Below are 27,436 nucleotides of genomic sequence, written 5' to 3' on the forward strand. Positions count from 1 at the left end.
AAATTGTTAATCTTGTCCCCTGTGGATGACTTGGATTTTAGCACCAAAACCCTCCACTATTTATCTCTATCTAATCCCTAAAATATTCATTCTGTCCCTTACAGATTACTTCAGGTTATTCACCCAAATGTTCTTTGTTTCTTACAGATTATCTCAAATTTTAAAGGCAAAATTTTATTTTACCAGTACACTACTGATTACCTCAGTTCACCTCAAAATTGTCTTTATTTACAGACTCAGAATCCAAGATTTTTACTACCTGTTACTATTAATTATCTCATCTTACCTCACAATGCTCATTCTCTCCCTTACACAACCCCAAGTTTTAATCCCAAATTTTTCCATGCCTATCTGCTAATGATCACCTAATTTTTACCTCAGGATTTTCAGTCTCTCTTCTCTACAGGTTAACTCATATTTGAACTCCAAAACATTAATTTTGTCCCTATAGATTACTTCCATTTTCCCACCAAAACCCCTCACCAATTACCTCTATCCTGTCCCAACTATTCATTACATTATAGATCACCTCAAGGTTTTCCCCTGAAATTTTCCCTACCTGTCCAGTTCTTTTTACCTCATATTTACCTCAAAATGTTGCTTTCTCTCCTCTACACATTAACTCAATTTTACCCCTAAAATTTTCTGTGCCTGTCCACTGCTGTTTCCAGTTTGTTTACCTCAAAAAGTTCATTCTCTATCCTGGAGGTTATCTCAGTTTTTAGCCACAAGTATTTCCCTAATGTGTGCTACTGATTACCTAACTCTTAACATTTTCATTTACTCTGCTAGAGGTTATCACAAATTTCACCAAGATTTTCCCTACCTGGCTACTACTGATTTACCTCAGTTTTACCTTAAAGTATTTATTCTCTATCCTGGAGATTATCTCAAGTTTTAGCCTCCAGTATATCACTACCTTTGCACTATTTATTACCTCAGTTTACCTCATAATGTTCTTTTTTTCCCCAAGAGATTACCCCAGTTTTTGCCCCCCAAATATTCCCTCTCTGTCCACTTCTGATCAGCTCATTTTCTCCTCAAAATCTCCATTTTCTGCCAATACAGAGTACCTCAAGTTTACTCCCAAATTATTCCCTGCATGCCACTTCTGATTCCATCATCTTTCCCTCAAAATATTCATTCTCTCCCCCAGAAAGTACCTCAATCTTTTCCCCTATAAATTTTCCTTTGTTACTTATTACCTCATTTTTTCAATAAATTGATCATTCTCTACCCTCAAGATTACCCCATGTTTTACCTCACGAATGTACGTTTCTGTGCACTACTGATTTCCTCATTTTGAACCCAAAATGTGCATTCTCTCCCCATAGCTATTCCCTGAAAATGCCATCTCTCTCCCCTCCACATCCTCTCACATTTTCCTACACAAACACATGTTGGGTCCCCTCTAAATTACACAAGTTTTCTGCCAAAGTGTCCCCTCTAAGTTATGCCAGGTTTTCCCAGCTTGGAGCTGCAAGGAATTCAGGCAGGTGAAATGATATCAGGGAATACCTGTAAACAGAGATTTTACCTAGGGTTTCACCTCCAGAGTATTCATTGTACCTTACTTGGGAGCAAATCCAAAAACTCCCCTACCTGGACACTGCTGATTGCCTGAGCTGACCTCAAAATGTTCCTGCTCTCCCCTAGATGTTACCTCAGACTTTACTGACAAAATTTGCCTACCTGTGCATTCCTGATTTCCTCTGTTTACTTCTAGTTTTCCATTCTCTGCCCAGTGCGCTACCTCAAATTTACACTGAAAATTTTCCCTACTTATGGAAAATACAACTACTTCACTATGGATTACCCCACTTCACCTCAAAATGTTCATTCTTCCCCTTACAGATTAACTAAAGCTTTCCTCACAATATTTTCCCTATCTTTCCACTAGTAATTACTTCATTTTTACCTCAAAATTGTTCATTCTCTGCCCTAAAGGTTATTTCAAGTTTTACCCCCCAAAATTTCCCCCGTCTGTTCCCTACTGACTCCTTCAGTTTATTTTAAATTTCATTGCAACCCTGACAGCTCTGAGCTACTCCCATGTACCTGGAGTGGTCTGGGGAGTGGCAGGACAACATCCCATTTTATGTTTGGGAAAATATTAGATAATAAAATGTAATTTCCCTTCCTTCTCTGACCCTTGGACAGCACATCCCTGAACACAAGGGCAAATGGAGATTTACCCAGAACTCAGTGAACAGCAGAGCTGTGCTGACATTTCCCAGTGAGCAAATCCCAACAGCCAGGAAAAGGGAAGTGTCTCCCTCTGACCTACCCCACAGCCTGGGCAGGACCAGGTCTCCTCCAGTGCAGGCCACCAGGGCTGCAGGCTCTGGCCTTTGGCTGCTCAATCCCACACAAAACCAAAGGTTTTGCCAGAGCTGGGTCGAATTAAATGATTTTTCCTGACCTGAAAGAGAGAAGAAAAGGAAAATTAAGTCTGCTGTGGCAAGGCAAAAGCTCCTGGCTATCACATATTTGTTCTCATTGTTTCTGATAGAGCTTTTCATTTAAAAAAAGGAGAGGTGGCAGCCATATTAAATACATAAATGTCCTTCTCCAGGTTTTTTTTATTGCATGGAACAGTGAGAAGAAAGCCCTGAAAGGACAGTACAGGACAAACATTTGGAGAAAAAACACCAAGCAGCAGCCCCTGTGCTTGGCATTCAATTCCAGGCTACTGGCTTCCTTTTCCTTCTTTTGCAGCAATTGGTGTGGTGCTCTAAAAGCCACCTTCCTGCCTGCCACTCCCTCCACATTCTCTCCTTCAAGGGGGATGTGGCTGCAGCTCAGCAGAGGCAATGAAACTGCCTTTCCATTCCATACCTACCTGGGAAAGACCAGGACAGCAGAAGCAACAGAATTCCTTAAAGTTCCTGCTCACAGGCATTTTAATTGTGCTTTGCTTCACAGGGGCTTTCCTGCCAACCTCATTTCATTCTTTCTTCATCCTGAAAAATAATTTTGACAGTTGAGTTTGTTGAGAACCAGTTCATCTTTTGATGAACTGCCAGCTGGAATTCTCCCTGCCACCTCTCCTTCCCTGCCTGGAAAACAGCTCTTCCTCATCCTGCACTCTCACCTCCTTGGAAACAAGACCTGCATCCTCCTGGCTCCCTCAGCTGCATCTCCTGGCTCTGGGCAGCTGTGGTGGCTGTGCCAGGGCAGGTGACACCACCAGGGGGTCACAGCAGCGCCGAGCAGCCTCAGCCCTGGGCTCTTCTGCCTGCAGGGAAACACCAGCCAAGCTGGGATGCTTTTCCTCCCTGCAGGAACAAACAGGGACAGAAAACATCAGGGCAGTAATGGAAGCAGTTTTGTGCACCTCTTCCTCCCTCCTCAGGCTAAGGGATGCAAATCCTGACTGGAAAATGAAGGAGCACTTTGAGTCACATCACACCTTTGAGGAAACCAGTACATGTATATTTTTGGGGTAGTTTGTAGAATTGCCTAATGCTTGAGAGGTTGAGCCAGGAAATGTGAAATGCTGAAATTCACTGGAGGACAACCCTGGACTGAGAAGCCTGAATGGACCTGAAGGGAGTCCCTGGCCCATCTGTTGAACTCCTCCAGTCACTGCAAATGAAAAATTAACTCTGAGAACTTCCCTTTGATCCTGATTTCCATCTCATCTTTCCTACAGTTTGAGGCTCAAGGACTGGGGAACATCCTGCTGTACACAGACTGGTAACAACACAAGTAAAATGGCTCGTTTCGCAAATTCTGTCTCTTATCTCCTCTCTGCTTAATAAATAATTCATTTTGTGAACAGACCTGATTTACCATCCTTTAAATTTGTGGGCCAGAGTGCTTTCTTAAATTTTAAGTGCTAACAAAAATCTGAGGCTAAGGCAGGGCTTGCCTGGAGCTGTCACTCATCCTGTGACAATCAGGAGCCTGAGGATGCTCTGGAGACTGCAGTTCACAGCCTCACAAGGCCTGATTCCATGGGGAGGGAAAAAACAACCCAAACAAATAAAACCACCTCACATTTCAAAATAAAGACATGTTGATTCCCTAACAGGAGCACATAAAATTATTTTACACTAGAAATGAAATGACAAAGCAGAAAAAGAGCCAAAAGAAATGCTCTCCATCACTACCCTCTCTGGTTGCTAATTCCAAAGAAACTTAACCATGGATCAAAAGTAACTGCTAATAATTTTCCCTCTGTAAAAATTGCTGGCATGGGTTTCTCAGAGACTCTGTCCTCAGAGGGAAACACAACCCGATGGGACACAGCCCTGGCACCGCACACCCTCCTATTTGTGGCCTCCTTGGAATGCTCAGTTCTATACAGGCCCTTGGACATCACATCCCTGAACACAAGGGCAAATGCAGCTGTATCCAGAGCCCAGTGAACAGCAGAGCTGTACTGACATTTCCCAGTGAGCAAATCCCAACAGCCAGGAAAAGGGAAGTGTGTCCCTCTGACCTACCCCACAGCCTGGGCACTGGGCCAGAGTGATTTCTTAAATTTTAAGAGTTGACAAAAATTTGAGGCTAAGGCAGGGCTTGCCTGAAGCTGCCACTCATCCCCTGACAACCAGGAGCCTGAGGATGCTCTGGGGACTGCAGTTCACAGCCTCAGGTAGCCCTGCATGGGAAAGCCAAGTGGGTTTTCCTCTTGCCAGAGAGGAAAGGATACAGCAGGAGGGGCTGTGGGAACCTGAAATGTGTGCATATTTCAGAAGCTGCACAGCCCTAAAGCTTTTCCACGTGTTTTATACTCCCATGTGCACTTCCAGCACTTTTCAAGAGAGTTTAAACGAGAATGAGCTGACTCAGTGACAGACCAGCACTAGCTCAGGGACCTCAGGACACACACTAGACAACACTCACTATGGACAGCACAGATTCTTGTGCTTCAGGGCTCCAGCTTGTCAGTACAGCTCCAGTACTGCAACTGAACCTAATGGAAAACACCTGGCAGCAACTCACATTAATCCAGGAGTGCCAGTGCATCACCTGTGTGCTATCTCAGTAAGTACAGCTGAATATTCACCCACTATAGTGGCAGGCACTTGGCTGAAATAAAGACGTTTATAATGCATTATTTTCTGCTATTTTCTGAGAGATTTATGTTTTCCTGGCATTGTTTCCATATACTTGAACCTGGGTTCCACTCCCTGTCCTAAAGAAGAGCTTGGATATCATCTGTGATCCAGCTCTAGTTTTTGAAGTTACAAACAAGTTTTGAAGTTTTGAAGCAAACAGACAGAAATCAATGTTTGGAGAAATTAACACAGAAATAACTGCGTGCTTCCCAGTCCCTGCCCAGCACACCCCAGTTCTCTATTGGGAGCCTAAGTCCTGTTCTTATCATAGAAACTCCATTATTTCATAGTTATGTTTTATAGAAGAGCTTTGCAGGGAAATTGCCTCTCCCAGCATCAATATCCACCCTCAGCACACCACCAGCCCCACAGGAAATGCCACCTAAAGCTTAAATGACACAAAATGAGCAAAATGCATTAATTCAACATGAAAAAGATCAGTAAACAACCAATTCAGAAAATGTTCCCCTCATAATCTGCACGGGGAGAGGCTCTGGGATGCCAAGGCAAACTCAGAGATCAGAGATTCTCACCCTTGCCATGGCCTTGCTCTCGCCTCACCCTCTCCCATTCCCGCCTCCCGCAGCCAAACCCTGGGATCGTGTGAGGGGGGACAGACCCCATGTCCCAAATCCCAGCAAAATCCCCTTTTCCTCTCTTTTATGGCAGAACCAAGCACTGATTTGGTGTTTTCTCAGCTGGATATGGAGTGAAAGAAAGTGCGTGCTTGTGGGAGAAATGTTCCTCCTAAAATGAGGGAGAAATGCTCCTCCATAAAGTCCAAAGAGACATTGTGAGGAGAAAATGAGTTAACAAGCAGGGGACAGACAGGGAAAAAAATTTGGAGCAAATTTGAGGTAGGCTGTAGTGCAGAAAATGAACATTTTGAGGTAAACTGAGGCACATGGAGGTAAAGGTTTGAGGATAAAACTTAGGTAATAGGTAGGGAAGAGAATGAGCATTTTGAGACAGTGAGCAGCAGGGAATGTCATAATGTGGAAGTCACTCCTATTTATGTGAGGGAGGACTGCCCTAGGGAATGGCTTTACCTGGGATTTGGCTCCTGTAGGGCCTTACAGAATAAGCCTTAGCGCTCTGTGATCTTGTGCTGCTCCTTGCACAAATTCTATTCCTCACTATTCCTCCAGTGTCACTCTTGTCCCTGCTGAGGTTTGTCCCATCCACTGGGCTCTCAAGTGTTTTCTCTCCTGCTCATATTTAAATTTCAGTCTTTTTGGGTGACTTCTATGCCCCTGCAACATCAAATTGAGTTCCCCAAAAAACACACCACTGAACCAATTTTTTTATCCTTTATTTCTTGAATTTCCATTTCCACTTGTTTCTCTAGCTGCAATAATAATGGACGTGACAGAAATAACAGCAACCAAGGGGAATAAATGGAATGTGATGGAAAATGCTAAATTTTGTCATTTGAGCAGGACCCAGCGCTCACAATGTCCAGGAAGAAGCACAACCATGAGATAATCCAGGGGTTGCTGGGTGCCAGACTGGGTCTGCAGTATTTCAGTCCATGAGAGTTACAGGATGAGGGATTCCTCACAGGAATGAAATGTGACCACAAACAGGGTTCAAGCAGCCCTGTTCCATGGGGAACAGAGAGATTGCCAGAATCACAGTGCCTTTCACTCCGTCCCATTGCCTTTGAGCTCCTCCATCAGCAAATCCCGCTGCTTATGGACCCAGTTTCCTCCCTTGGCTGTGTGGGGAGGGGGATCCTGGGCCGGCGGGCAGGGGGCGGCGGGCAGGGCGGCCTGGCCCGGGGCTGGCTGGGCACAGGCGGGCCTGGAGCAGACCTGGAGCCAGAGCGCGGCCTGGAAGCCGCGGCGGAAGCTCCGGTTGCAGAAGTCGTAGATGATGGGGTTGACGCTGCTGTTGGAGAAGGCCAGCCAGTGAGCCAAGGGATAGATGTACACATTGATCAGCCGCAGCTGCACGTCCGACAGGCTGCCGTAGTCCGACAGCAGCATCAGGCTCCACAGGGGAAGCCAGGACAGGGCGAAGAGCAGGGTGACAAGGACGAGCGTGTGGATGGCTTTCCGCTTCCTCCTCCACGCTCCCCGCTGCTGCTCCCGGCCGCGCTTCCCGGCCGCGGGCACGGCGGCGTGGCACAGGGAAACGCCGATCCTGGCGTACAGGAGCGCGATGAGCGCCAGCGGAGCCAGGTAGATGTTGGCAAAGAGCACCGTGGTGTAGGCCTTCCTCATGGCCGGCTCGGGCCACTCCTCCCGGCACCAGAACACCGGGCGGGTGGCGTTGCCCGTGCCCAGGAGCAGCTGGAAGCGCTTCTCCTGCCGCAGCCGCAGCAGCGCCGCCGAGGGACACATGATGGCCACGGCCAGCGCCCAGATCACCGCGATGGTGGCCACGGCGGCGGGGACGGTCAGCTTCGGCTTGAAGGGGTGCACGATGCACCGGAACCTGCGGCAAGGGCACCGGGGAAGCCGTGTGAGGAACGCCTCCTATCCCGGGCAGGGATGCACACACATTTTAAACTGCCTGTCTTTCATCCTCCCTGTCAGTTGCTGCCTGTGCAATCCAGCTTCATGGCTGAGAAACAAACCAATTCCTGGCAAGCTGGGATAGCCCAGTTCCACCCTCTTTAAGAGACACCGGTGGAGGAGCAGATTGCTCTTTAGACCTGCCCAGATTTTATTTTGCTTAGGATTTGTTGTGGTGTTGGGAGGGTTAATGACTGGGCTCAGGGTGGTCAGGGGGCCAGGGGAGATGACAGTGGTGGTTACAGACTGCAGCATCTTACCTGTCCATGGCAATAGCAACCAGAGTGAAGACAGAGGCAGAAACAGAGATGCCTTGGACCATCCCGCTCATCTTGCACACCAGGCTCCCAAAGGGCCACCCTGCAAGGAAACATGCATTTTGGAATTGCTGCCATCTCACTGCAGGACTCTGCTTAAAATCATTCGCTCTCATCTTCCATTTCCTGAGTACAATTATAGACTCATGGGGTGGTTTGGATGGAAGGGAAGATCATGGAATTCCAGCCATGGCCAGGAACACTGTGCCATGGGCAGGGACACCTTCCACTGACTCAGAATGCCCACAGAGCCCCCTGGACACACGCCCCTGGCTCTCCCCACCCCACGGGCAGCCAGCCCACCTGCAATGATGTTGTCCAGGAGGGTGGTGGGCATGCAGAAGAGCCCCACCAGCAAGTCACTGACGGCCAGGTTCAGGATGAACAGGTTGGTGACCGTGCGCATGTGCCTGCTCCACAGCACAATGAAACAAACCCCCCCGTTGCCCACCATGCACAGGAGGAAGATGAGCAGGTAGGAGGTGATGAAGACAGCAGCCACCCAAGGCTGGTGGAGGTAGAAGTCCACATAGGAGACATTTCCTTCCAGGTAAAGGTACTTGTACGTCCTGTTGTAATTCAGCAAATCCAAGTGAGGCCAATCCAACGAGGAGTTTGAGTCCATTCTCCTCCTTGTGTTCCAATGTGCCCTAAAAGATATTTGTAAAGAGGCCATTTTAGTCTGCTTGCAATTGATCTGAAGCAATGTGATGATATTATTATTATTATTATTATTATTATTATTATTATAGCATTGTCATCTCTTTTGGGTGCACTATGTGCTGAAATTAGTGTGAAACTCACATGCACCCTGGCAGCAGTGAGGTGGCTGAGCAATAATCACTAAAAAGTCACTAATTCCAGCACTGAAAAACAGGGATTAAAGCTTTCTCAAGTGGCACAAGCCTTCTGCCTGCAAGTAACCAAATCCAGCCCCATTTCATGGACATGAGATGGTTTTGTGTGCAGCTGGATGATTTAATTCCCTGCTCACAAGCTACCCAACTCCAAGGCTGCAATCAAGAAGGACCATGCAGTGTCTGAAACATGCTGAGCTTCAAGAGAGCTGGGTTCATTTCCAAGCAGCTAACTTGACTTGGAGGCAGCATTTCAAACTCTTTCCCACATATATTTTGTCTCCCAGATGAGGATGCCTAAAGAAGCAGGGGGCAAAATTAATTGGTGGCAGCAGGCATGAAATTAAAGTGTGAGCACAGGTGCTTTCAAGATGCTTCAAATTCCTTAATAGAAATGGGATTTAAATTTAGGCACAAGTTATCTGAATCCTGATGAGCTTGTATGAAAGCTCAGCAAAGCCTCTGCAAGTGCTTTACTCTCAAGAAGTAAGTGCAGTAAAAAAAAAGTATTTATTCTGCTGTGCCTCAGGTTTGGAACAAGCAGAGCAGTGAAAACCCATCATGTTCTGCTCTCTTGTGCCTGTTCAGAAATCAGCAGCAGTGCAGTGTCTTAATGGGTCTGTATTTTACAGACTTATTAAATGCCTTCACAGCAAGGCAGGGAGACAAAAATCTGGAGTCCCTCACCCAAAATCAGCTGCTTGTAGGTTTGAACAAGTGTAGGAATAGTTGTACATTCTGTGGGGATGTCCTTACAGACAAAGGCTTATTTATCTTGATTAGTTTTTACTCAATATGCTTTCAAAATCATTGGAGGTGATCTTATTGAGATATCTGATGAGCCAGATGCTTTCTCCAGCCAGAGCTCAGAGTCAGCCTTGTGAGAAATGCTTTAATGCCCATTTTCCTGATCCCTCAAGGAAGCAGCACTGGTGCTCTTGCACCCCAACCTGGGCTCAAGGTGGAGAGCTCTGACAGAATGCCAACACGGATATTTGACAACACGAGTTCACACTGCTCCTTTAATCCCAGACCTGGAGCTGGGCTTTATAAATCCCAGGAGATGCTCTCACCATTAAAAAGCAGCATTCCTGTTGCTCCCTTTGCTGCTCTTCCCCACATTACTATTACTATTATTATTATTATTACTATTGCCCACTAATTTTCTGCCATAATCTTCTGCCTCCCAAAGGAGTTGCTTTAGGGAGACACTGTGGCCAGGGGAAGGTGGCTTTTGGCTCTCACCACATTCCCAGTCCCCATGCCCAGCTGTCCCTGTGCTGTCCCCAGAGGTGCCTTTCCTCCCTTACTTGCTGGAGTTTGGCTTTTCCAGGGGTCTCTGATGATCTGAGGCACAAGTTCTTGGTCATGCCATGACAGGGCTGTCCCTTATCACACTAAAAAGAGGAGAAATAATGGTTATTTTGGATACATATTTTGTTTTTTCTCTCTGTTTCTGACACTGTGCTGTGAGGCAGCAGTTTCTAATCTCCTCAGTAATGATCTCTGGAATAGTTTTTTCCATAGCTGGTAAACAAGAAGTTGTAAACAGCCTTGAGGCAAAACTGGAGCTGAGTCTCTTCCCAGTTGCACTAATGAAATTTTGGTTGTGGCAGGCATAGGGAAGTGGTTGTGCAAACACTGCAGATGACAGGAAATGGAAAAGCTCCATGGATTTCTATTATCCTGAAGCTGAGGGGGAGGAGGATTGGCTGGAAGGAGAAATTAAGCCAGTGCCTTGTGTTTTCACAGGGACCTTGCCTGCTAAAACAAGGGGTGATAAATAATTGAGAGAGGCACAGAGGACAGAAACATAAATCATCTAAGAAAAGGGAAAAATTATGCAATACCTAATTGGTATAAGATGATGAATAACAGTAATCTGCTTCCACGTGGTAACTTGATAAGAGCAAGGCCTCCCTCCTTCATTTAATACACCAGAGAAAATCTGCAAAGGAATAAAGTGGGAAGGAGGCTCCCAGAGTGCAAACTGCCCCAACCCACAGTGGGCTCCCAAACACAGGAGGCTCATTCCCTGCTGGAATCCCAGACACAGCCTCCATAGACAAATACACAGTATAACACCTCACAGCCTGACCAGGACAATTGTGTACCTCTGGCTAGAGAAAAACAGTTTTCCCTCGTTAGAGCAGCAGTTCCAAGCCATTATGAAGTGATGCCATTGTTTTTATGTTGGGCACGTGGAAGAAATCCCCTGGAGCAGCCACCACTGCCTCACCCCCGTGCACAACCTGCTGGGTTTGTCATCTTGATATCTTCATTTTTATGTGTGAAATACCCTCACAGGATCCTCTGAGGCTGAAACAAAAATAGGGAGACTTCAGAGATGGGAGGAACAGCAGGAGCATGTAGCTGTACATGAAGAACATTCAATGTGGTAAGTGCTAAAAAACCTGTTCTTCCCTTGTCCTGAGCTCAGTAATGGCACAAGAACAGAGACTTCCCAGGGCTCCCAGTTCCCAAGGTTTCCCACTTTGGAAAATGATCCCTGGTCTGCTGAAAAGTGAGAAATTCCCAGGGGCAAAACACAGCCCCTGAAGGATGGCAAAAAGAACAGGACATTCGTCTGTGATTGTCTGAGAAATAAGGGAGAGAGAAATTTATGGATCATCCTCTGCCTCAGGGAACCAGGAAGGGAGCCACTGACTAAAAACCTGAAATGCTGTTCCACAGGGACCCTGTGCACAGCCCATGGGATTCTGGGGTCCTCTTGGCTTCTCTTTCAGAGCAAGGGGGAGCTGCAGCCACCCCAAACCCCCCATTCCCAGTTCCACAGGGAGTGGTGCAGGAGGTGTTTGGTCTGGGCCATGCAGGGCTTGAGCTGGGGACTCTGGGGATACTTGTGAATTAAGGTAATAGAACTTACTCTTTAAGTATTTAACTTTTTCATCCATCAATATTTCCATCCTATTTTATAGGACATACCTCTGAGTGGTTCATCTCCAAATAAGCCCAAATATCCCAGCAGGTTTTCAGCTGGAAAGGAGAAAGGAGCTGTGGAAGAAAACACACCCTTAAAAATAGCCAGTTGCAATCAAATCATTCTTTCTTACTGACATTGACTTTCATAAAGAAAAACAAGTGCACCTTGAGAAGCAAATTTCTCATTTTGAAATGGGCAATCCCAGGCAGATGTGCCAATCTCAGAGCTGCACACACATCTCCTCTCAATGAGCTTAAACTGCTTATTCCTCCCCTCAGAGTCATTTATCTGCATAGTCTGAGCTGGGGCCACAGGAAATAGTTTGTAGGTATTTCTTTTTGAAATAGGTATTTCTTTCTAAAAGATCTCAAACTTCAAATGATGGAGAACAAGGCTATCAGCAGGATGACTGGAATAAACACCAGACTTAGCTGCAGATTACTCATCCACTTGAGCTGGGAATAGAAAGCATTTCACTCCAAAGCCAAATTGTAACTGTAAATCAGGAGATGTAAATGGCAGGTGAGGCATTCACAGCAAGTTGGTAATGGCTCTGTATTTTTATACATATATATTTTTATATAATTTCCACCCTACTTCATTAGAGCCAAGGCTGCTTACCTATTTCTTATCATTATGATCCCTTTTTTTCCCTTTACTTCATGTTTAGTCAACCTTTAAGCTTCTAAATATATTTTTTTATTTTTTTATTTGATGCATCACAGGCAGTTTTAAATCTTAACTAAAATCTCAGCCAACTGCTCGCTGAAATCAGGTTAAAGTAAGAATTCCACACCCAGGCACACTTATGCCACCACTTTATTGAGAAGCCTGGCAAGCAATAAGATTTTAGCTGCCTTACCTTGGAAGCAAGTCCCCGTTTTAAAAGCTTTCAGTAGGAAATTACTCAAGTTCCCTGGGATTCAGTCTCCAAGTAGCAGTTTCCCATCCATCACTGGAAACTGGGCAGGGACCCCACAGAATATCTGGACTGGCCACAGCTTTTTCCCTGGAGAGATGCTCCAGCAGTTCAGCAGTGAGTGCTGGGGTTTGATCTATAGGAAGAGCTAAATCAATGATCCTTGCTGGGCTCTTGGCAGCACTAAACTCCCCACAAATGGGACATGAGCCTCCTAAATTGCACCTTTCAGCTCAGCCTGTGCTCATGAGTCACTCCCTGACAGCCCTGTCATTTGGGGCACTGAGACTGAGGGGAGTAATTGGGGAGCAGGTAGATAGAGGTAAAAAACACCCCTGGAAAGTGGGACAGTCATGGGAGAGTCTCAGTGGAGGACAGGATTGGCAAAGAACAGAAGTGCTTAGGGGCCCATCAGCCAGTGAGGGCTAACGCAGCAGGTACAGGAGACAGCTCTGCCAGCAGGCAGTTTGTGTCCCCCCAGAATGGGGGCACAGAGGATCCTGTAATCACTGCCAAGTGAAAGACCAGAAAACCCAAACCTATCCCAAGGCACAGAGCACACCACAGGCGTTCTTTGCACCAGCCAGAGCCACGGAAATGTTTGATTTCCATCTCTTTTGGCACAGAAGTGCCATTGCCCTCTCTGAGACAGGCATGAGAGCAGACAGCCCATGACCTGGTCACACAGGGCACCATGACTTACAGCCTGTCACAATAAACACCATTTTACCCCCACCCAAGCTCCTGGGCTGCAGAATATTGGATTATGCCTCACTAGGAATTGGGCAGAGCAGCCTGCCTGGCCCAAGGGCAGGACAGGTGAGCTCCCTGTGCAGCACCCTGGGGTTGGATCCTTAACACTCCACCTCAGCCCACGCTGGATTTGCCCCGAGGCAATGCCTTTAGTCTTAAATAAGTGCACAGGAGAAGAACTGGCTGTGGGGGTGACAGCAGAGGTTTAAATGCAGTGTCACCTCTGCAGAAAGATGATGGTTGTGGAAGGGCTGAACTCTCCCTGTACCTTCCTGCCTTCTGACTGCTCCCTTTACATCACCATCCACATCCACACAGGGGTTTTAGGTAATCATTGATTTTTTTTTTTCCTGTGACCTGCTCTTGAATTTCCATTTGCTGCTGCCTCAGTGACTCAGTTTTAATTAACACCAAATTCTAAGCCTTACCTGGATAACATGGATAGGTACCTCTGATTGATGTCAGGAATTTGACACGCTGAGAGGTTACCTGAGAAACCTCCTGGTTGGACTCCAGTTGAAGCCAATTCTGCTCAGTAAATGACAGCTGCAACCCACAGCAGTCCAAACAGCAAGGACTGCAAGGAAGTTTTCCTTGCTAGGATTTTCTTTTGGAAAAAAACCCCAGCAGCACAGATCCTTTCTTTTGGGATGAGGTGCCATCTTACCTGCCAGCCTCAGGAAATGCTCAGAGTTACACTTGTTTACACCCCTTTCCCCAGCAAAACACCCCAAACTGATCTCACTGCATTTCAGACTTTGCAGCCCCTGACAAGGTTCAGATTTCAATGCTAACATGAGCTACTTCAAGCTCCAGACACTTTCCTCCTACTGGAGGTACCTGCTACTGATATAAGAGCAAAATAAAATGATGTGAACTTGTCTTAACCACTGAAAAAAACCAAAACAAAACAATCAGCCCCAGGATCTTCTTTCCCCAATTCTGGAGCTCTGCAGAATGCTCCAGGTCCCAGCCCAGGCCCTCCTGCAATTCAGGGGCTGGAACCCCAAAGGCAGAGGCTCAGGGCACCTGCTGCCACCCCCATCCCAAACTGCTCCTTATCCCAGCCCTGCCCACCCCGGGCAGCCCAAGGAGGGCTGTTTCCAGCCGGCAGGTCCCTGGCATCACCGGGATTCCGGGGCAGGCAGTGCTGTGCCCCCCTGCCAACCAGGGCACCTCCAGCGGTGGCAGCAGCATTCCAGCTCTCTCTCTCTCTCACACACACACACACACACACACACAGACCTGTTGCTCGCCGAGCTCCCGCGGTTTTCCCCAGCTCCCAGCTGCAGCAGGGAGGCAGGAGCAGCCCAGCCCCGGGGGAAGGCAGCCCCAGCCCGATCCCCCCGGGGTACCTACCCCGCTTACAGCTCCGCCGCCGCCGCCGCTGGCTCCGCAGGCAGCAGCGAGGAGAGGCTGCAGCCTCTGCTCCCGCAGCCCCTGCGGCTCCTGCCTCAGGCAGGGAGGAGGGACAGGAGGAAGGAGGGAGCCGAGAGCCCAGCCCAAAGCCAGGCGCCAAGCCCCGGGGCTTTGGGGGGTGCCCGGCTGCAAGAGTTTCTGGGCTATGTTCCATTGCAGAGCCTCCCTGCTCTGCTTGAGGCATCCCTTGGCCTTGGGAAGCTCATTCCAAGGGTCAGGAAGTCACAGTTTCATGGTTAAGAGCTTAATTCATGGTTAAGAGGTAGAAATTAAAAGGCCATTTTTGTCACTATCTGATGTTCAAGACTTGAATCCTTTTCAATTCTCTTGTCTTGCTGAATTGGGACTGAAAACTTTGGGCAGACAGAAGTTTGGAGATAGGGCACAGAGCTGGTGCTGTTGGTCAGTGTGAAGAGCTTGTGGACAGTTGGCTAGCTGAGAAAGGTCACGTAGACATGATACCACTGGTCAAGTTAGAAGGAGACAAGTCTAGGAGTCAGCAGTCAGTGTCCAGTGATGGGCAAGGACATTGTGCCCTTGGTGCAACAACAGGATAGAGGAGAGGATCTTTTGCCAAAAATATGAGGATAGTTTCAGCAGAATAATCACAAGAATGTAGAAGTAGTAACAAAATAACCATAAGAATATAGAAGTAGGCGTGGTTGACCGATGAGTAATTAACCAATAATGAGCTCAGCTTTGCAATATGTATAAGCTTCATTAACACCAAGATAAATATGTGTGACTATCAATAAAGTCCGAGACTTGCTGATCACTCATATTGAGTGCTGCTTTTCTCCCGCTGATCCAACAAAATGGTGACCCCAGTGACGTGATTCCTGTAATGGCAACCACGGTGGATCGGTGTAGGAGTTCGAGTCCTGTCGCAGCACGGACGGCCAATAAGCACCGCTGAAAAAGGGAAAAGTGCCGTGCCCTAGGTGACCTCAACGGAGAGCCTGGCTGATACATGCTGCCAAGACCATGTGGGGCTGCAACAGCGCTGACGTTCTTAAAATGGAAAGAGAAAGGCAAGCAGCATATGATTTATTTACTTGCTTTTTACAAAAGCGTCAGGTTAAGGGCATAGAATTGCAGAAAGAGCTTCACGGGTTGTCAGCTTGCGGGTATGCACAGGGAGTTTTTCAAAATCCTCATACAGTACATGAATTAACAGAGTGGTATAAATTTGGGGACAAGATGTGGTAGGCAGCTATAGATGAAGATAAAACTGCAAAAAAAGTTGGGAAAGCAATGGCGAGTTGTGCATGATGAGTTATTACAATACCAGGCAGAAGAAAAGGCTGCTAAACAAGCTAGCATAGCACATGATAAGAATAAGGGTTATGGGGACTGATTTAATTGTCCTTTACCCCCTGCCACATCTACAGTTATCTTGCCACCAACATCAGCTCCTGCTTCAAGCAGCAACTCACCCCCTGTGTGTGCCACAGCAGCACCGTCTGCACTGCCTGTACCATGGCCAGACCCTCCATCTCCTCCTCCTAGTAATGAGCCGATCCCTGGGCCAGAGAGTGACCTAGCGGGGGCCATTGCACAGGAGCGAAGGAAGGCATGGGCAGCGGTAGCAAAAGATATCATGGACTCGGGGGATAGAGAGGCTATAGCAGCAGCTATGGATGTTGCTTGTCCGGTGATATATTCACCCTGTGGCAGGGGGCGGGTTTCAAGCAAACTGCTCTAGACTGGAAGCTGTTGTCACAATTACGGTCCACAGTTAGTCAATTCAGGGTAACCAGTGAGCCCACAAAACAAATGCTTGATTATATCTGGGGGACTCAGGTTTTGCTGCTGGCTGATTGTAGAGGAATAGCAAAGCTTATCTTCACTCAGCATCAGCAGCTCTTGTTTAATGCACACTGGCAGTCACTCTGCCAGGAATGTATAGCAGTAGCACAGCAGCCAGGCGACCCGTTACATGGGATAACCCTAGAGGAGCTAATGGGTCTAGGGCCTTTTCTTCGGACAGAAGCACAGGCGTTAATTGGTCCTGATAAATGTCGGGAGGCTATGCGCCTGGTGCGATTAGCTATAGATAGGATAAAAGAGCCAGGGGAGATTCCTTCTTATATGGGAATAAAGCAAGGAAGAGATGAGTCATTTGGAGCTTTTATAGATAAGGCGGCCAACGCTATTGAGCGGGCAGGAGTCCCTGATTTCATGAAGGGTACTTTGTTAAAACAATGTGCACTCCAGAACAGTAATCAGGTTACAAAGAACATATTAAATACCCTAGGAGCTAATTGGTCTATAGAAGAAGCTTTAGAACGATTGGCAAATGTGCCCGTAGGAAATCAAGCGATGTTAGTAGAAGCTATTAAGGAGTTAGGAGTAGGATTACAAAAACAAGCAGCAGCCTCACAGAGTCAGGTGTTAGCTGCTCTTGCACTCCTACAAGCAGCGGCAATAAATACTCCACGGGCTCCATCTCCTGGCCGATTCAAATGTTACCAATGTGGAGGTCTAGGGCATACGCGACGGGCTTGTCAAGCAGCTAGCGTCTGGTGCCAAAATTGTCGCTTGGATACCCACAACACCGGAGCTTGCCGACGCTGTTTGGGAAACAGGAAGGCCAGCGCGTCCACCAGTCGCCGCGCCCAGACACAAGTAGCTGCTGTCAACACCTCAGCACAGCTTCCCTTCAACCAGCCACCGCCGGGAGCCTCGGGCTGGATGTGGCAGCCTCAGTAGCAGTAACATTGATGACCACCCAACCGGAAAAGGTTCCGACTGGAATAAAGGGACCAATCATTATTGATGGATTACCTATGGGAGCTTTGCTCCTGGGACAATCATCGGCCACCATGATGGGATTGTTTGTTTTAGCCGGGGTAATAGACGCTGATTATACGGGGGAAATTTGTGTCATGGTGCATACTCCTTTTCCACCTATACAAATCGAGAAAGGACAAAGGATAGCTCAATTGGTTCCTTTGGAACAAATGGCTAAAACTTTACCCCCTCAACAATCACAGTCGAGAGGGGAGCGAGGGTTTGGTTCCACTGGAGGAGTTACTTTATTAACAATGAACCTGAATGATCGACCTAAGCGCACTGTAATAATGGAGTATCGGGGTGGGAGGCAAACCTTGGAAGGTTTATTAGATAGTGGCATGGACTCCAGCATTGTTAGTCCAGATTTCTGGCCCCACAACTGGCCATTACAGCCAACCACAGTGACAGTTACCAGGGTTGGAGGCCTAACACTTGCAAGAAAATCACCCATGTTATCCGTAACTATTGATGGAAAAACTTTGCGGAGTGTTTTCTCAATTGTACCTTTGCCCCCTACTGTGCAGTGCCTCATTGGTCGGGATATTTTGGCTCAAATGGGAGTAGTGCTGACAAATGAGCACCCTTTGGGCTAATGGCCATTGTGTGGACTTTCCCAATCCCATTAACTTGGACCACGGACTTCCAGTGTGGGTTAAGCAATGGCCGTTAAAAAGGGAAAGTCTGGAACAAGTTCATGTACTAGTACATGAACAATATAAGCAAGGTCATTTACAGTTGTCAACAAGTCCATGGAATACCCCTATCTTTGTTATTAAAAAGCAGTGCCAGAGAAGATCAGGGTGACGTGGCGAACTTATGCTGCTGTTTTAGTAATCTTCACCCTCTTAATAGACAGTACAGACATTGCTGGAGGAGTGGAAGCCCTTCAAGTATGGGCCCCACTTCAGTCCAAGACTAACATCTGGGTCACCCTGGCAAACTTAACTAACCAGGAGGCTATTTGCCTGTCATTATCCTCTCCCGGTAATCCATTTACAACCTGTTTGATTGGGTTACCAGTGGATCCCTGGCCATGCCCCTCACATGTAGGACCAACAATGCTAGGGCAAGTGTAGATAATTGAGACCAATGGGTTTCCTTTTTTCCCATAGCACCGCAGGAACCTCGAGAATTGGAGCTGTCAGGTTCAGTGATGGCAGACGCATGTCTTAATTTCAACCATAGAAGCCAGCTGCCAGCCAAGAACCATTCCACTATTGTAACCTCCAGCATGGCTGTCTACCAAAATGCAACAGCCTGGTGCAATTATACCACTAAGAAAGTATCAATCTCATCAAATGACCCTATTCAATTGCCAGCAGGTTACTTCCTGGTATGTGGGGACTGTGCTTGGCCTGGTATCCCATCAATGCTGCACGGGGGACCGTGTACAATTGTATGGCTGTCTCTACTTACACCCAACACGTCCATGATACTGAACATGAGCTGCCACCATCATCAAAATAAACGAATGGCTCATGCATTTGCTGCAGACTGCAAGGACAATGTAAAATTTTGGTCCCCAGGGGCTATAGTTGCAGCATCTTTCTTGGCTCCAGGGGTATCGGCAGCAGGTGCTCATGCCATTTTAAACAAGTTGGGATGTTGGCTGGCTAAGCAAACCAATGCCACCTTTTTGGCACTTTCTAGTCTTTTGCTTGGTGTTGATTCTATTCGCCATGCAACGCTTCAAAATAGAGCTGCAATTGATTTTCTTTTACTTGCACAAGGCCATGGTTGTGAAGAATTTGAGGGCATGTGTTGCATGAATCTTTCTGATCATTCACAGTCCATCCACTCCCAACTCTCTGACTTGCAGAGGTTAACTGGAAACTTACAGGTAGAATCGGGTTTTGGTATTGATGAATGGCTCAAATCTTTAGGCCTGGGATCATGGTTACGCTCTATTGTTAGGGTCAGCTTATAGTGGGCATTATAGCTTTGTTAGTACTAATAATTTTGCCGTGTTTTTGCATGTGCCTACAGAACATGGTACAAAAAATGATATCTGCTGCATTTAATCAGACCATGCTTGTTCAACAGAAAAACGGGGGAAGTGTGGAGAGCTTTGTGGACAGTTGGCTAGCTGAGAAAGGTCACGTAGACATGATACCACTGGTTAAGATAGAAGAAAGCAAGTCTAGGAGTCAGCAGTCAGTGTCCAATGATGGGCAAGGACATTGTGCCCTTGGTGCAACAACAGGATAGAGGAGAGATCTTTTGCCAAAAATATGAGGATAGTTTCAGCAGAATAATCACAAGAATGTAGAAGTAGTAACAAAAAAAACATAAGAATATAGAAGTAGGTGTGGTTGACCGATGAGTAATTAACCAATAATGAGCTCAGCTTTGCAATATGTATAAGCTTCATTAACACCAAGATAAATATGTGTGAACTATCAATAAAGTTCGAGACTTGCTGATCACTCATATTGAGTGCCGCATTTCTTCCGCCGATCCAACAGGCCAGGATTTCAGGGTGAGTGCAATGGTGCTGTGACTCCTGTGGGGCTGGTTCTTTGTGAGTGCTGTGCTGTCTAAATGAACCATTTCTGACAAATAGAGGCAGGAGCAGGGGAAGAATCTCTTCCAAGGTATTCTGGGACACTCAAGGAAACACAGCAAGGACACACAGGTGACAGAGGAGGGGGGTCACTGAGGTTCGAACATGAAGCCATTAACCACAGAAACAGTGATTACAGTCCATATCTTACCTGAATTTGTGCATTTGATCTCATTTGCACTTCCACTTCATAAGCTTAGGATTTAAAATGCTTTTATTTGTTTTGTTCTGTGACTATTTGGGATAATATGATAACATTTCATACCAGAAGGTGGTGGCCACAGCCAAACCCTGAATTTCCATCACTTAGCTTATTGTTTCAGTGGATTTCCTTATGGGGATTCAGCCTCTCTCTGACCTAAAGGTGGCTTTTTGTCACTTGGTTTGCTTTAAATGCTCCCTGTGCCCTTTGTGTCATTTGTCCAGCGAGGACCTTCCCATGAACTGTGCAGCTCCTTACGCCGACAGCATTTTCTCACTCCTTCGGATGAGTTCTGGACCCTGGAAAAAGGAAAATCCCTGGGAGCATCAGTGTCAGGAGGGTGGCTGATGTGTCTGTGACACGTTCAGTGCTCATTAAGCTGTGACTGCACTGGCGCTAATTAATGAGCACGAGAGCAGCAGGCCGGGTTCGGCCGAGCTCGGCTCGGTTCGGCTGAACTCGGAGCCGCTCGCTGCATTCGGAGCTCAGCTCGGTTCGACCGACCCCGTAATGTTCAGGTTGGTTCGGCTTATCTAGTTCGGTTGGGCTTATCCAGTTCGGTTGGGCTTATCTAGTTCGGTTCGGCTGAACGCGGTTCCGTCCCGTTCCGTTCAGTTCACCTCAGCTAAGCTCGGATCGATTCGGCAAATCGCGGCCAGAGTCGGCCCTTCGGGTACGCTCGGCTGTTCTCGGCCACACTCGGCTGTTGGCGGCTCCACTCGGCCACACTCGGCTCTTCGGCCCTACCTGACTCTGCTCCGCGGTGCAGTGGCGGTCGGTGGCGGGGCCCCGCTCCCCGGCCTGAGCCCCGTGAGGGGACAGAGCGCTGGGACAGCCGCCTCAGCCCGGGTCACCCTGTCCCTGCCCGGCCCCGCGTCCCCCGGAGCGCGCCCTGCAGCGCAGAACGCGGCCTTTGGGCCAGGAGCGGGGACAATGCCCTTGGCTCGGCAGCAGCGCCGGGAGGACAGCGGGCGGTGCCCTCAGGTGAGCGGCCGGAGGGGAGGGAGCTGGGCCGGGGGCACCGGGGCCGGGGCACCCACAGGGGGCCGGGGCTGCTTCGGGCGCTGCTGCGTGGGACCCGCTGTGGGTGGGACGGGTCTGTCCCGGGCCTTGCGGCTCTCTGGGATCGTGTTCCGTGGAATAAAGCTGGGGCTCGTCCCAGCTGCGGGGCGAGCTGCTTTATTGTGTGAGAAACAAAGTTCACTCTTTAGAATTTTTACACGTTTGTTAAGGGATAAAAGGCAGCGCTGGGGTGCTTGGCTGTTTGCCGGGAGCACCCGGTTACCTTAAACCGTGTTCTCTATATTGTGTTACATTGCAGTGGTGTGAGCATATTCATTATAGTTTATACATATTCAAACAGTCCTTTGAGTTTAGATGTTCTTTTGCTTGGTTTTAACCTTCGTGCCATCTTGTGGATTAAACCAATATATTTTATTTCTTCCTGTGGTGCCATCCTGTTTTATTTTCACTCCCTCGTTATTTGATAACGAGGGTCAATAATTTTTTCCTTTATTTCAGTGCTCTGGTTTCTGTTTCTGTTATCTTGTGTTTCAGATAAGATTGTCCCCAAATGTGGGAAATCACCTAATTATCTTACACCATTTTCTGAGTTACTTGCATGTAAAAGCATTTTAACATTTCACAGTCTCTATTATGCTACAGTCTAAAATAGTATCTATTACACTGCTATTTATAAAAGCTATGCAGGGCATACATGAACTGACAGATTATACTTTATCAAGAGCAGTAGTTACAGATTGTACTCTCTCAGGATTTTTGTGGTCAATAATACCGTGCCAGAGCTAATAGATAAGTGCCAAAGGCAATAACTGCATTTGTTATTTATATTTCTGGGGTGGGCTGAGCTCTGTTTTCCAGGAAGCAGTGGGATGGGTGTCCCTGTGCCCACCCCCCTGGGTCCCAGAGAGAAGCTGCTCCTGTGGCTGCAGCTGAGGGGCACTGGGAAACCTGAACAGTCCTGATGGAAACCGATGCAAAACCAGGTTTTGTTGGGTTTGGGACTTGCCATTTTCCCCTGATCCGTGTGTTTTGCCTTAGGAAACAGGAACTGGGCACCAAGACATTTTGTTAGCCTAGAAGGGACGAGTTTGTTTGTGTTTATTTCCTGAGCCACCTGGAACGATTTGGGTCTCAGTTGGCACCTGAGAGCCTCCTTCTGTGTCCTGGGTGGGGTGGTGGCTATCAAAGGGGTAAAAGTTGGAGCAGAAGGGTGGGTGGAGAGGAGAGCAGTGGCTCTTTGGGGATTTGCATCTGGAAAGGGCCCTCAGTTTCCTGATGGGAGCCCTGGAAACAGAGCTGAGAGTCCCTGAGCAATGAGGATGGTGCAGCTGGAGTGCTGAGAGTGCAGAGGCTGCAGTGGGTGTTGTCTGCTCGGTCTCCCGATGTCCCATCTCTGATGCTGGGCTGGCACCCAGGCACCTCCCAGGTCTGGACACCCTCAGGGCAGGGGTGGTTTTGAAATGTTTTAAATGCTGCAGCAGCTCCCTCAGCTTGGATGAGTGTGAGGATATCCAGCGCTTCCTTAGGGCTTGGAGCATGGCAAGGGTGCAGGGCTCATGGTCAGTCTTGTTTAAACCCTTGCAATAGCAAAATATTTTAAAACAGAGACTTTGAGGAAATAACATCGGTGAGTCTGTTGCAAGGATAGGTACAAGCTGTCTTTATTAAAGATCCACACTGCTGGATGTTTTGTCAGAGCACTCTGGGGACAGAAGGTGTCCCCAAAGCTTCATTAACCCCTTGTTTTCTGCTGGTAGGGCAGGGTGTGAGCCCAGCCTCGGGGGCTGTGTGGCTCATCCTGCCTGGAGCAGGGACACCCCGTGAGGCTGAGCCACAGAGGTTCAGTTGTTGGAGCAGCTGGGGATCTCTTTGTGCCTGGGAATTGTTGTTGCTGCGTTCCTGTCCCAGCTGCAGGGTTCCCTCAGAGCCTGTGCCCTGCAGCAGCACTGGGAGCTCCTGTGCTGGGCAGGGAGCAGCTCTGGCCTGGGGCTTTCAGTCCCATCAGCGTCCATTGAAATCCAGCGTTTGTTTTACTTCCATCAGCCTCTGTGCTGTGCCACCCTCGGTGCCAGGGGACAGAGCTGTGGGGAGGCTCCATCCCATCTGTACCAAGTGCTGCCAGCGCTTCCAGCAGCACTGCTGGGGCATCAAGGGCTGCCTTTGGAGCCTGGCTTTCACAGAGGGTTACACACTCTGCCCTTCAGCATCCAGCTGCATCCTACAGCTGCATAGTTCAGCTCGCAGGGAGCAGAGTCAGCTCTTGGGCCCAAACCAGGTTATGTCCCACAGAGAGCGACTGAGCTTCCTGAGGTAGCACACAGATGTGCACTGGCCTTTGGGGCTAATAGTGAGTGCTGCCAGGTGATTGTGATAAGGTTGAGCTGAAGCTTTCTTAGAAAAGCCATCAGCTGTAAGGAGAATCTATGGAAAACAGGTGGTTGGTGCACTAGCTGGTAGTAGGTCCTGGGCTTTTCTTCTTCTTCTCTTTAACCTGTTCTTAAGAGGACCCCAAAACTGCAAAATCGAAAGGAAGGGGGATGTGGGGGTGAAAGTTGCTTTTCATTTTTTGAAGTGTTGCTGTGGATTTTGGTGTGTCAAGTGGCACTACCAAAACAGCATTGGAATAACCAAACTTCAGGACTCTGCACTTAATTCCTTGAATGTGTTTGTGTGGGTGCAGGAAATGCCAAATCCCAAGGCAATTCCATGTCTGTAACTTCAAGTGCAACATCTTTAAAACCAAGTGCTCAGTGTGGGCTTTCCATGTGGATGCAAATGGTCAAAGGCCTTTCTTGTGTCCCAAAAGCAAAAACCCTTTCTCTGTGAGGTTTTGGAGGGGATTCTCTTTGGGATTTCTTGTGATGCAGCATCCTGGGTGTCCCTTCCTTTGTGCAAAGTCCAATGGTAAAGGATGGAATGGCTGACACGTGGGGTCTGGGATAAAAATGGTTCTGTTAAAATTGGGCAGAGAATGCAATAAGAAAAATGAGCATCCTTTCAATGTCTGAAATACTCAGGAATAAAAGTGCTGGAAAAGGACACGTTTATGTTTGAATTGGTGTCACCTCTCATGGATAAAACCCCATAGTGAGCAATCAGAGCAGAAGTATGAGAGCTGGGATCCTTTGACTTCCACAGTGGACTTAATTTTCTTTTTCTCCTCTCTTTCAAGGCAGGAAAAATCATCAAACTCCTCCCATCTTTGCCAAAAGCTTTGGTGTTTAAGCAGCCAAGGCAAGAGGCCTCAGCACCAGGGGTCTGCGCTGGAGGGCTCTGGTCCTGCCCATGCTGTGGGGTGAGTCAGAGGGACACAGGGCTCCTCTTTTCCTCTCTGCTGGGATTAACTGCCATGGGAATGCTATTGCTGACAGCCCAGCCCCAGCTGTGTCTGCTGGAGAAGGGCAGAGGTGAAGAGACAAATGCCAGAGTTCCCTGGGGATGCTGGAGTTGTGGTGTTGGCTGTGCCCTGAGGGGCAGGTTGGGCATTATCTGTGCACCCAAGGACTGCTCTGGGGGTTCGGGAGCTCTCAGTGCATTCCCAGCTCTGCCAGGGCTGGCAGCCGGTGCAGGGCTGGGTGACAGCCTCTGCTCGGGCTGGGGGCAGGCACTGGCCCTGGCACAGATGCAGGGGCAGGGCTGGGAGGATTTGGGAGCAATGGGAGGAGAATGAGGGATGGTGCTGGGCACAGGGGTCAGCCTGTGCTTGTGTCAGCACAGCCCTGCAGGGCCCTGGCATCTGGGAACAGCTCCAGCTCTCCTGGTGCCCAGGGATGGGCTCTGAGGGACTGGGTTTACCTGTGGCTTTCCAGGTCAGCAGGAACAAGGGCAATGTGGTGCCAGAGCTGTGGCCCATCCCATCAGGCTGTGTTTCCCTCTGGGAAACAGAACAGTCTCTGGGCTGAGGTGAGTTTCCTGCAAGTGCTTAGAATCCAGGGAAAAAGGAGTTCAGGAATTGCATCTGCTGCTGGGAACAATGCCTTAGGCTTGCTTAGTTTGTGTCTGTGAGAAGTGGGCTTTGGGCTGGAGAGGTGCTGTTGGCAACAAAAGATGGAGTCAGTCCTCTCCAGGGATGTGCAGTGAAGGACTGAGTGGGAGGGAAGGGGAGTATTTAGAAATGATATCAGCATTTCTCCCAACATTGGGATGGAGCAGTGATGGGGGTGGTTGGGTTTGCTCTGGGCCTTGTTATTCCTTGTGCAATTTTTCAATTCTGTTGCATGATTTATTATCCAGTATCTTTCTAACAAAAACTGACAGAAATTTAGGTTTAGGATTAGAACTTAGGTCCATTCAGTGCAAAATCTTGCCAAGGCTGGAGGACTGGGATGATGGCTGCTCTCAGCAAAGGTCACTTATTAATGCTGTGTCAGATTTCCCTCAGTGCTGGGCAGGAAAGGTGAGGGTTTGGATCAGGAATTCTGCAAACAAGGCCTGGGTGATTGTTGATTTGTTTTGTTTTTCAGTGAGCCAGGGCTGGCACAGGGAATCGTGCAGGTACTGATCTGGCACCGGAGCTGCTGCCCTTTGGAGCCATTTTAAAGGTATGATCATAGAACATTTTGGGGGCTGTTTTCAGAACTCTGGGTTTCAGAACTCCTGTCCCCAGCCCGTTGCTAACCCTGAGACATCTGCTCTGGTTTCAGGCTGTCCTTGCTGGAGCAGCCTGGTCCCTGCCATCCCCAAGCCCTGAGACACAGAGGGAGCCCTGTCCCAAGTGGCCTTTGGCACCTTGTCAGGAATGTGGCAGCAGCCCCGGGAGCAGGCTGGAGGTGAGAACTGGGTGCTTGAAACTGAGGAGTGCTTATCTGGGGCTGGGGGGAAGGGGGAGGAGTTTCCACCCCCCTGGAGCTTTCCTGCTGGGATGGGGCAGCACAGGGAGCAGAATTAATTGTGCACCTCCCACGGGCATTGCTGGCCTTGGTGTCTGTGTTGTGCCATCAGACCGTGGCACTTTGCTGCTGTCACTGCCACTGCCATCCCACCTGTGGGCTGTGCCCTCCTGCCAGCCCCACACAGGAGCTCCAGGGGTGCCTCTGTGCTCTGTTGGGAGCGTTTGCTGGGAATGTGCCTCAACCCTGGGAGTGTCCCTTTGTCCCTGGGCTGCCAGACAGAGCTTTGGGCTGCTCAGGCTCAGGGTTGGATTGCCAAAGGCCCTGAGAGGGAGCAGCACAGGGAGGGTGCTCAGAGAGGGGCTGGCAGAGCCCAGCTGGCAGGCTGGGCTGGGTGCTGCAGGTGGGTGTGTGTGCACTGCAGGGAGCGAATGTCCCCTTCCCTAACCAGCCCTGCAGATCCCAAGGGCTCCTAGAGCAGGATTTTATCCCTTACTTCCCTTTGTGGAAATTCATTCTCCAAATTGCCATGAGCAATTCTTGGATTTCTCTAGGAGAAAACCTCCCAGCAGAGACAGATTGCAATGGAGGCCAGAGTTGTGTTTGGAGCAGGGAGTGCTGAGAGCTGTGTCTGCCTGTGCTGCCACAGCCTGACCACAGCCACATGGAACAGCCTGGAAAAGGGACTGGGGGAGTTGCTGATGCCCCAGTGAGAAGAACACAAACTCACAGCCATTCAGCCTGACAGTCCCCTCCACCCAGAGCTCAGCACACATCCTCAGAGGTAAGTCCAGCAGCTGAAGGAGCAAAAAACCACCAAAAAACAGAAGAAAAAGGTGATTTATTTTGCTCTAAAGTTATTTCGAGTTGTTATTAAAGCCTAACCAACATTTGCTCTTGATTTTGGTTGGGTGAATAACGAGCAGTGGGCATAGATGATGCCATTCATGTAGCTGAAAACCTGGTGTAATCTAGAGGGGATACAAGAACTGTTTGTGTAGGAAAATGTGAGGGGATGTCAGGGGGAGTGAGGTGGCATTTTTGAGGGAATTGCTGAGGTAATTGAAGGGAGACCAGCAGACAGTTTCCCTGGGAAATCCGAGGCCCCTGGGGCCCACAGCCAGGACTCTCCAGGGCTAAGGGGTCAGCACTGGAGACTCACTGTGTCCTCCTTCCTTGGCAGCAGCCAGCAGGGAAGGGAGAAGAGGATCCCTGTGGCAATGAGC

At 48.5% G+C, this 27,436-nt stretch overlaps 1 protein-coding gene and 1 long non-coding RNA gene across 7 annotated transcripts; one reads left to right on the plus strand and one right to left on the minus strand.

The window, feature by feature from the left end:
* Positions 1 to 6,339: 6,339 nt before the first annotated feature.
* LOC118685870 (neuropeptide FF receptor 2-like) lies at positions 6,340 to 14,216 on the minus strand. 5 transcript variants are annotated; one of them, XM_036381617.1, is made up of 7 exons: positions 11,709 to 11,830; positions 10,877 to 11,081; positions 10,613 to 10,710; positions 10,073 to 10,159; positions 8,357 to 8,555; positions 7,849 to 7,948; positions 6,340 to 7,508 (listed from the first exon to the last, which is right to left on the minus strand). In XM_036381617.1, the coding sequence occupies exons 4-7, from the start codon at positions 10,130 to 10,132 to the stop codon at positions 6,713 to 6,715; spliced, it is 1,155 nt and encodes a 384-aa protein (XP_036237510.1). In that variant the 5' UTR covers positions 10,133 to 10,159; positions 10,613 to 10,710; positions 10,877 to 11,081; positions 11,709 to 11,830; the 3' UTR covers positions 6,340 to 6,712. The 5 variants fall into 5 exon arrangements, with proteins under 5 accessions (XP_036237510.1, XP_036237506.1, XP_036237508.1 ...); XM_036381613.2 differs by lacking the exons at positions 10,073 to 10,159; positions 10,613 to 10,710 and adding an exon at positions 12,569 to 14,216 and having other exon boundaries at positions 6,343 to 7,508; positions 8,209 to 8,555; positions 11,709 to 11,777; XM_036381615.2 differs by lacking the exon at positions 10,073 to 10,159 and having other exon boundaries at positions 6,343 to 7,508; positions 8,209 to 8,555.
* A 6,893-nt stretch (positions 14,217 to 21,109) lies between these two features.
* Positions 21,110 to 27,428, plus strand: LOC118685887 (uncharacterized). 2 transcript variants are annotated; one of them, XR_004980061.2, is made up of 6 exons: positions 21,110 to 21,342; positions 24,554 to 24,676; positions 25,845 to 25,922; positions 26,025 to 26,150; positions 26,765 to 26,994; positions 27,394 to 27,428. It is a non-coding gene; the product is annotated as an uncharacterized LOC118685887 (long non-coding RNA). The 2 variants fall into 2 exon arrangements; XR_004980062.2 differs by having other exon boundaries at positions 27,397 to 27,426.
* The last annotated feature ends 8 nt before the right edge of the window (positions 27,429 to 27,436 follow it).

The sequence above is a fragment of the Molothrus ater genome, chromosome 4 (genome assembly GCF_012460135.2).
Source record: "Molothrus ater isolate BHLD 08-10-18 breed brown headed cowbird chromosome 4, BPBGC_Mater_1.1, whole genome shotgun sequence".
NCBI classification, from domain to species: Eukaryota; Metazoa; Chordata; class Aves; order Passeriformes; family Icteridae; genus Molothrus; species Molothrus ater.

Bases quoted from the DNA above. Each gene is read 5' to 3' on its own strand.
- LOC118685870 (XM_036381613.2), bottom strand. From the start codon at position 10,929: ATGGCTTGGAACTGCTGCTCTAACGAGGGAAAACTGTTTTTCTCTAGC. The intron at 8,556-10,876 runs GTACACAATTGT...AATATCTTTTAG, and splicing joins CTGTTTTTCTCTAGCCAGAG to GGCACATTGGAACACAAGGA. The intron at 7,509-7,848 runs GTAAGATGCTGC...CCCTTGCCGCAG, and splicing joins GTTGCTATTGCCATGGACAG to GTTCCGGTGCATCGTGCACC.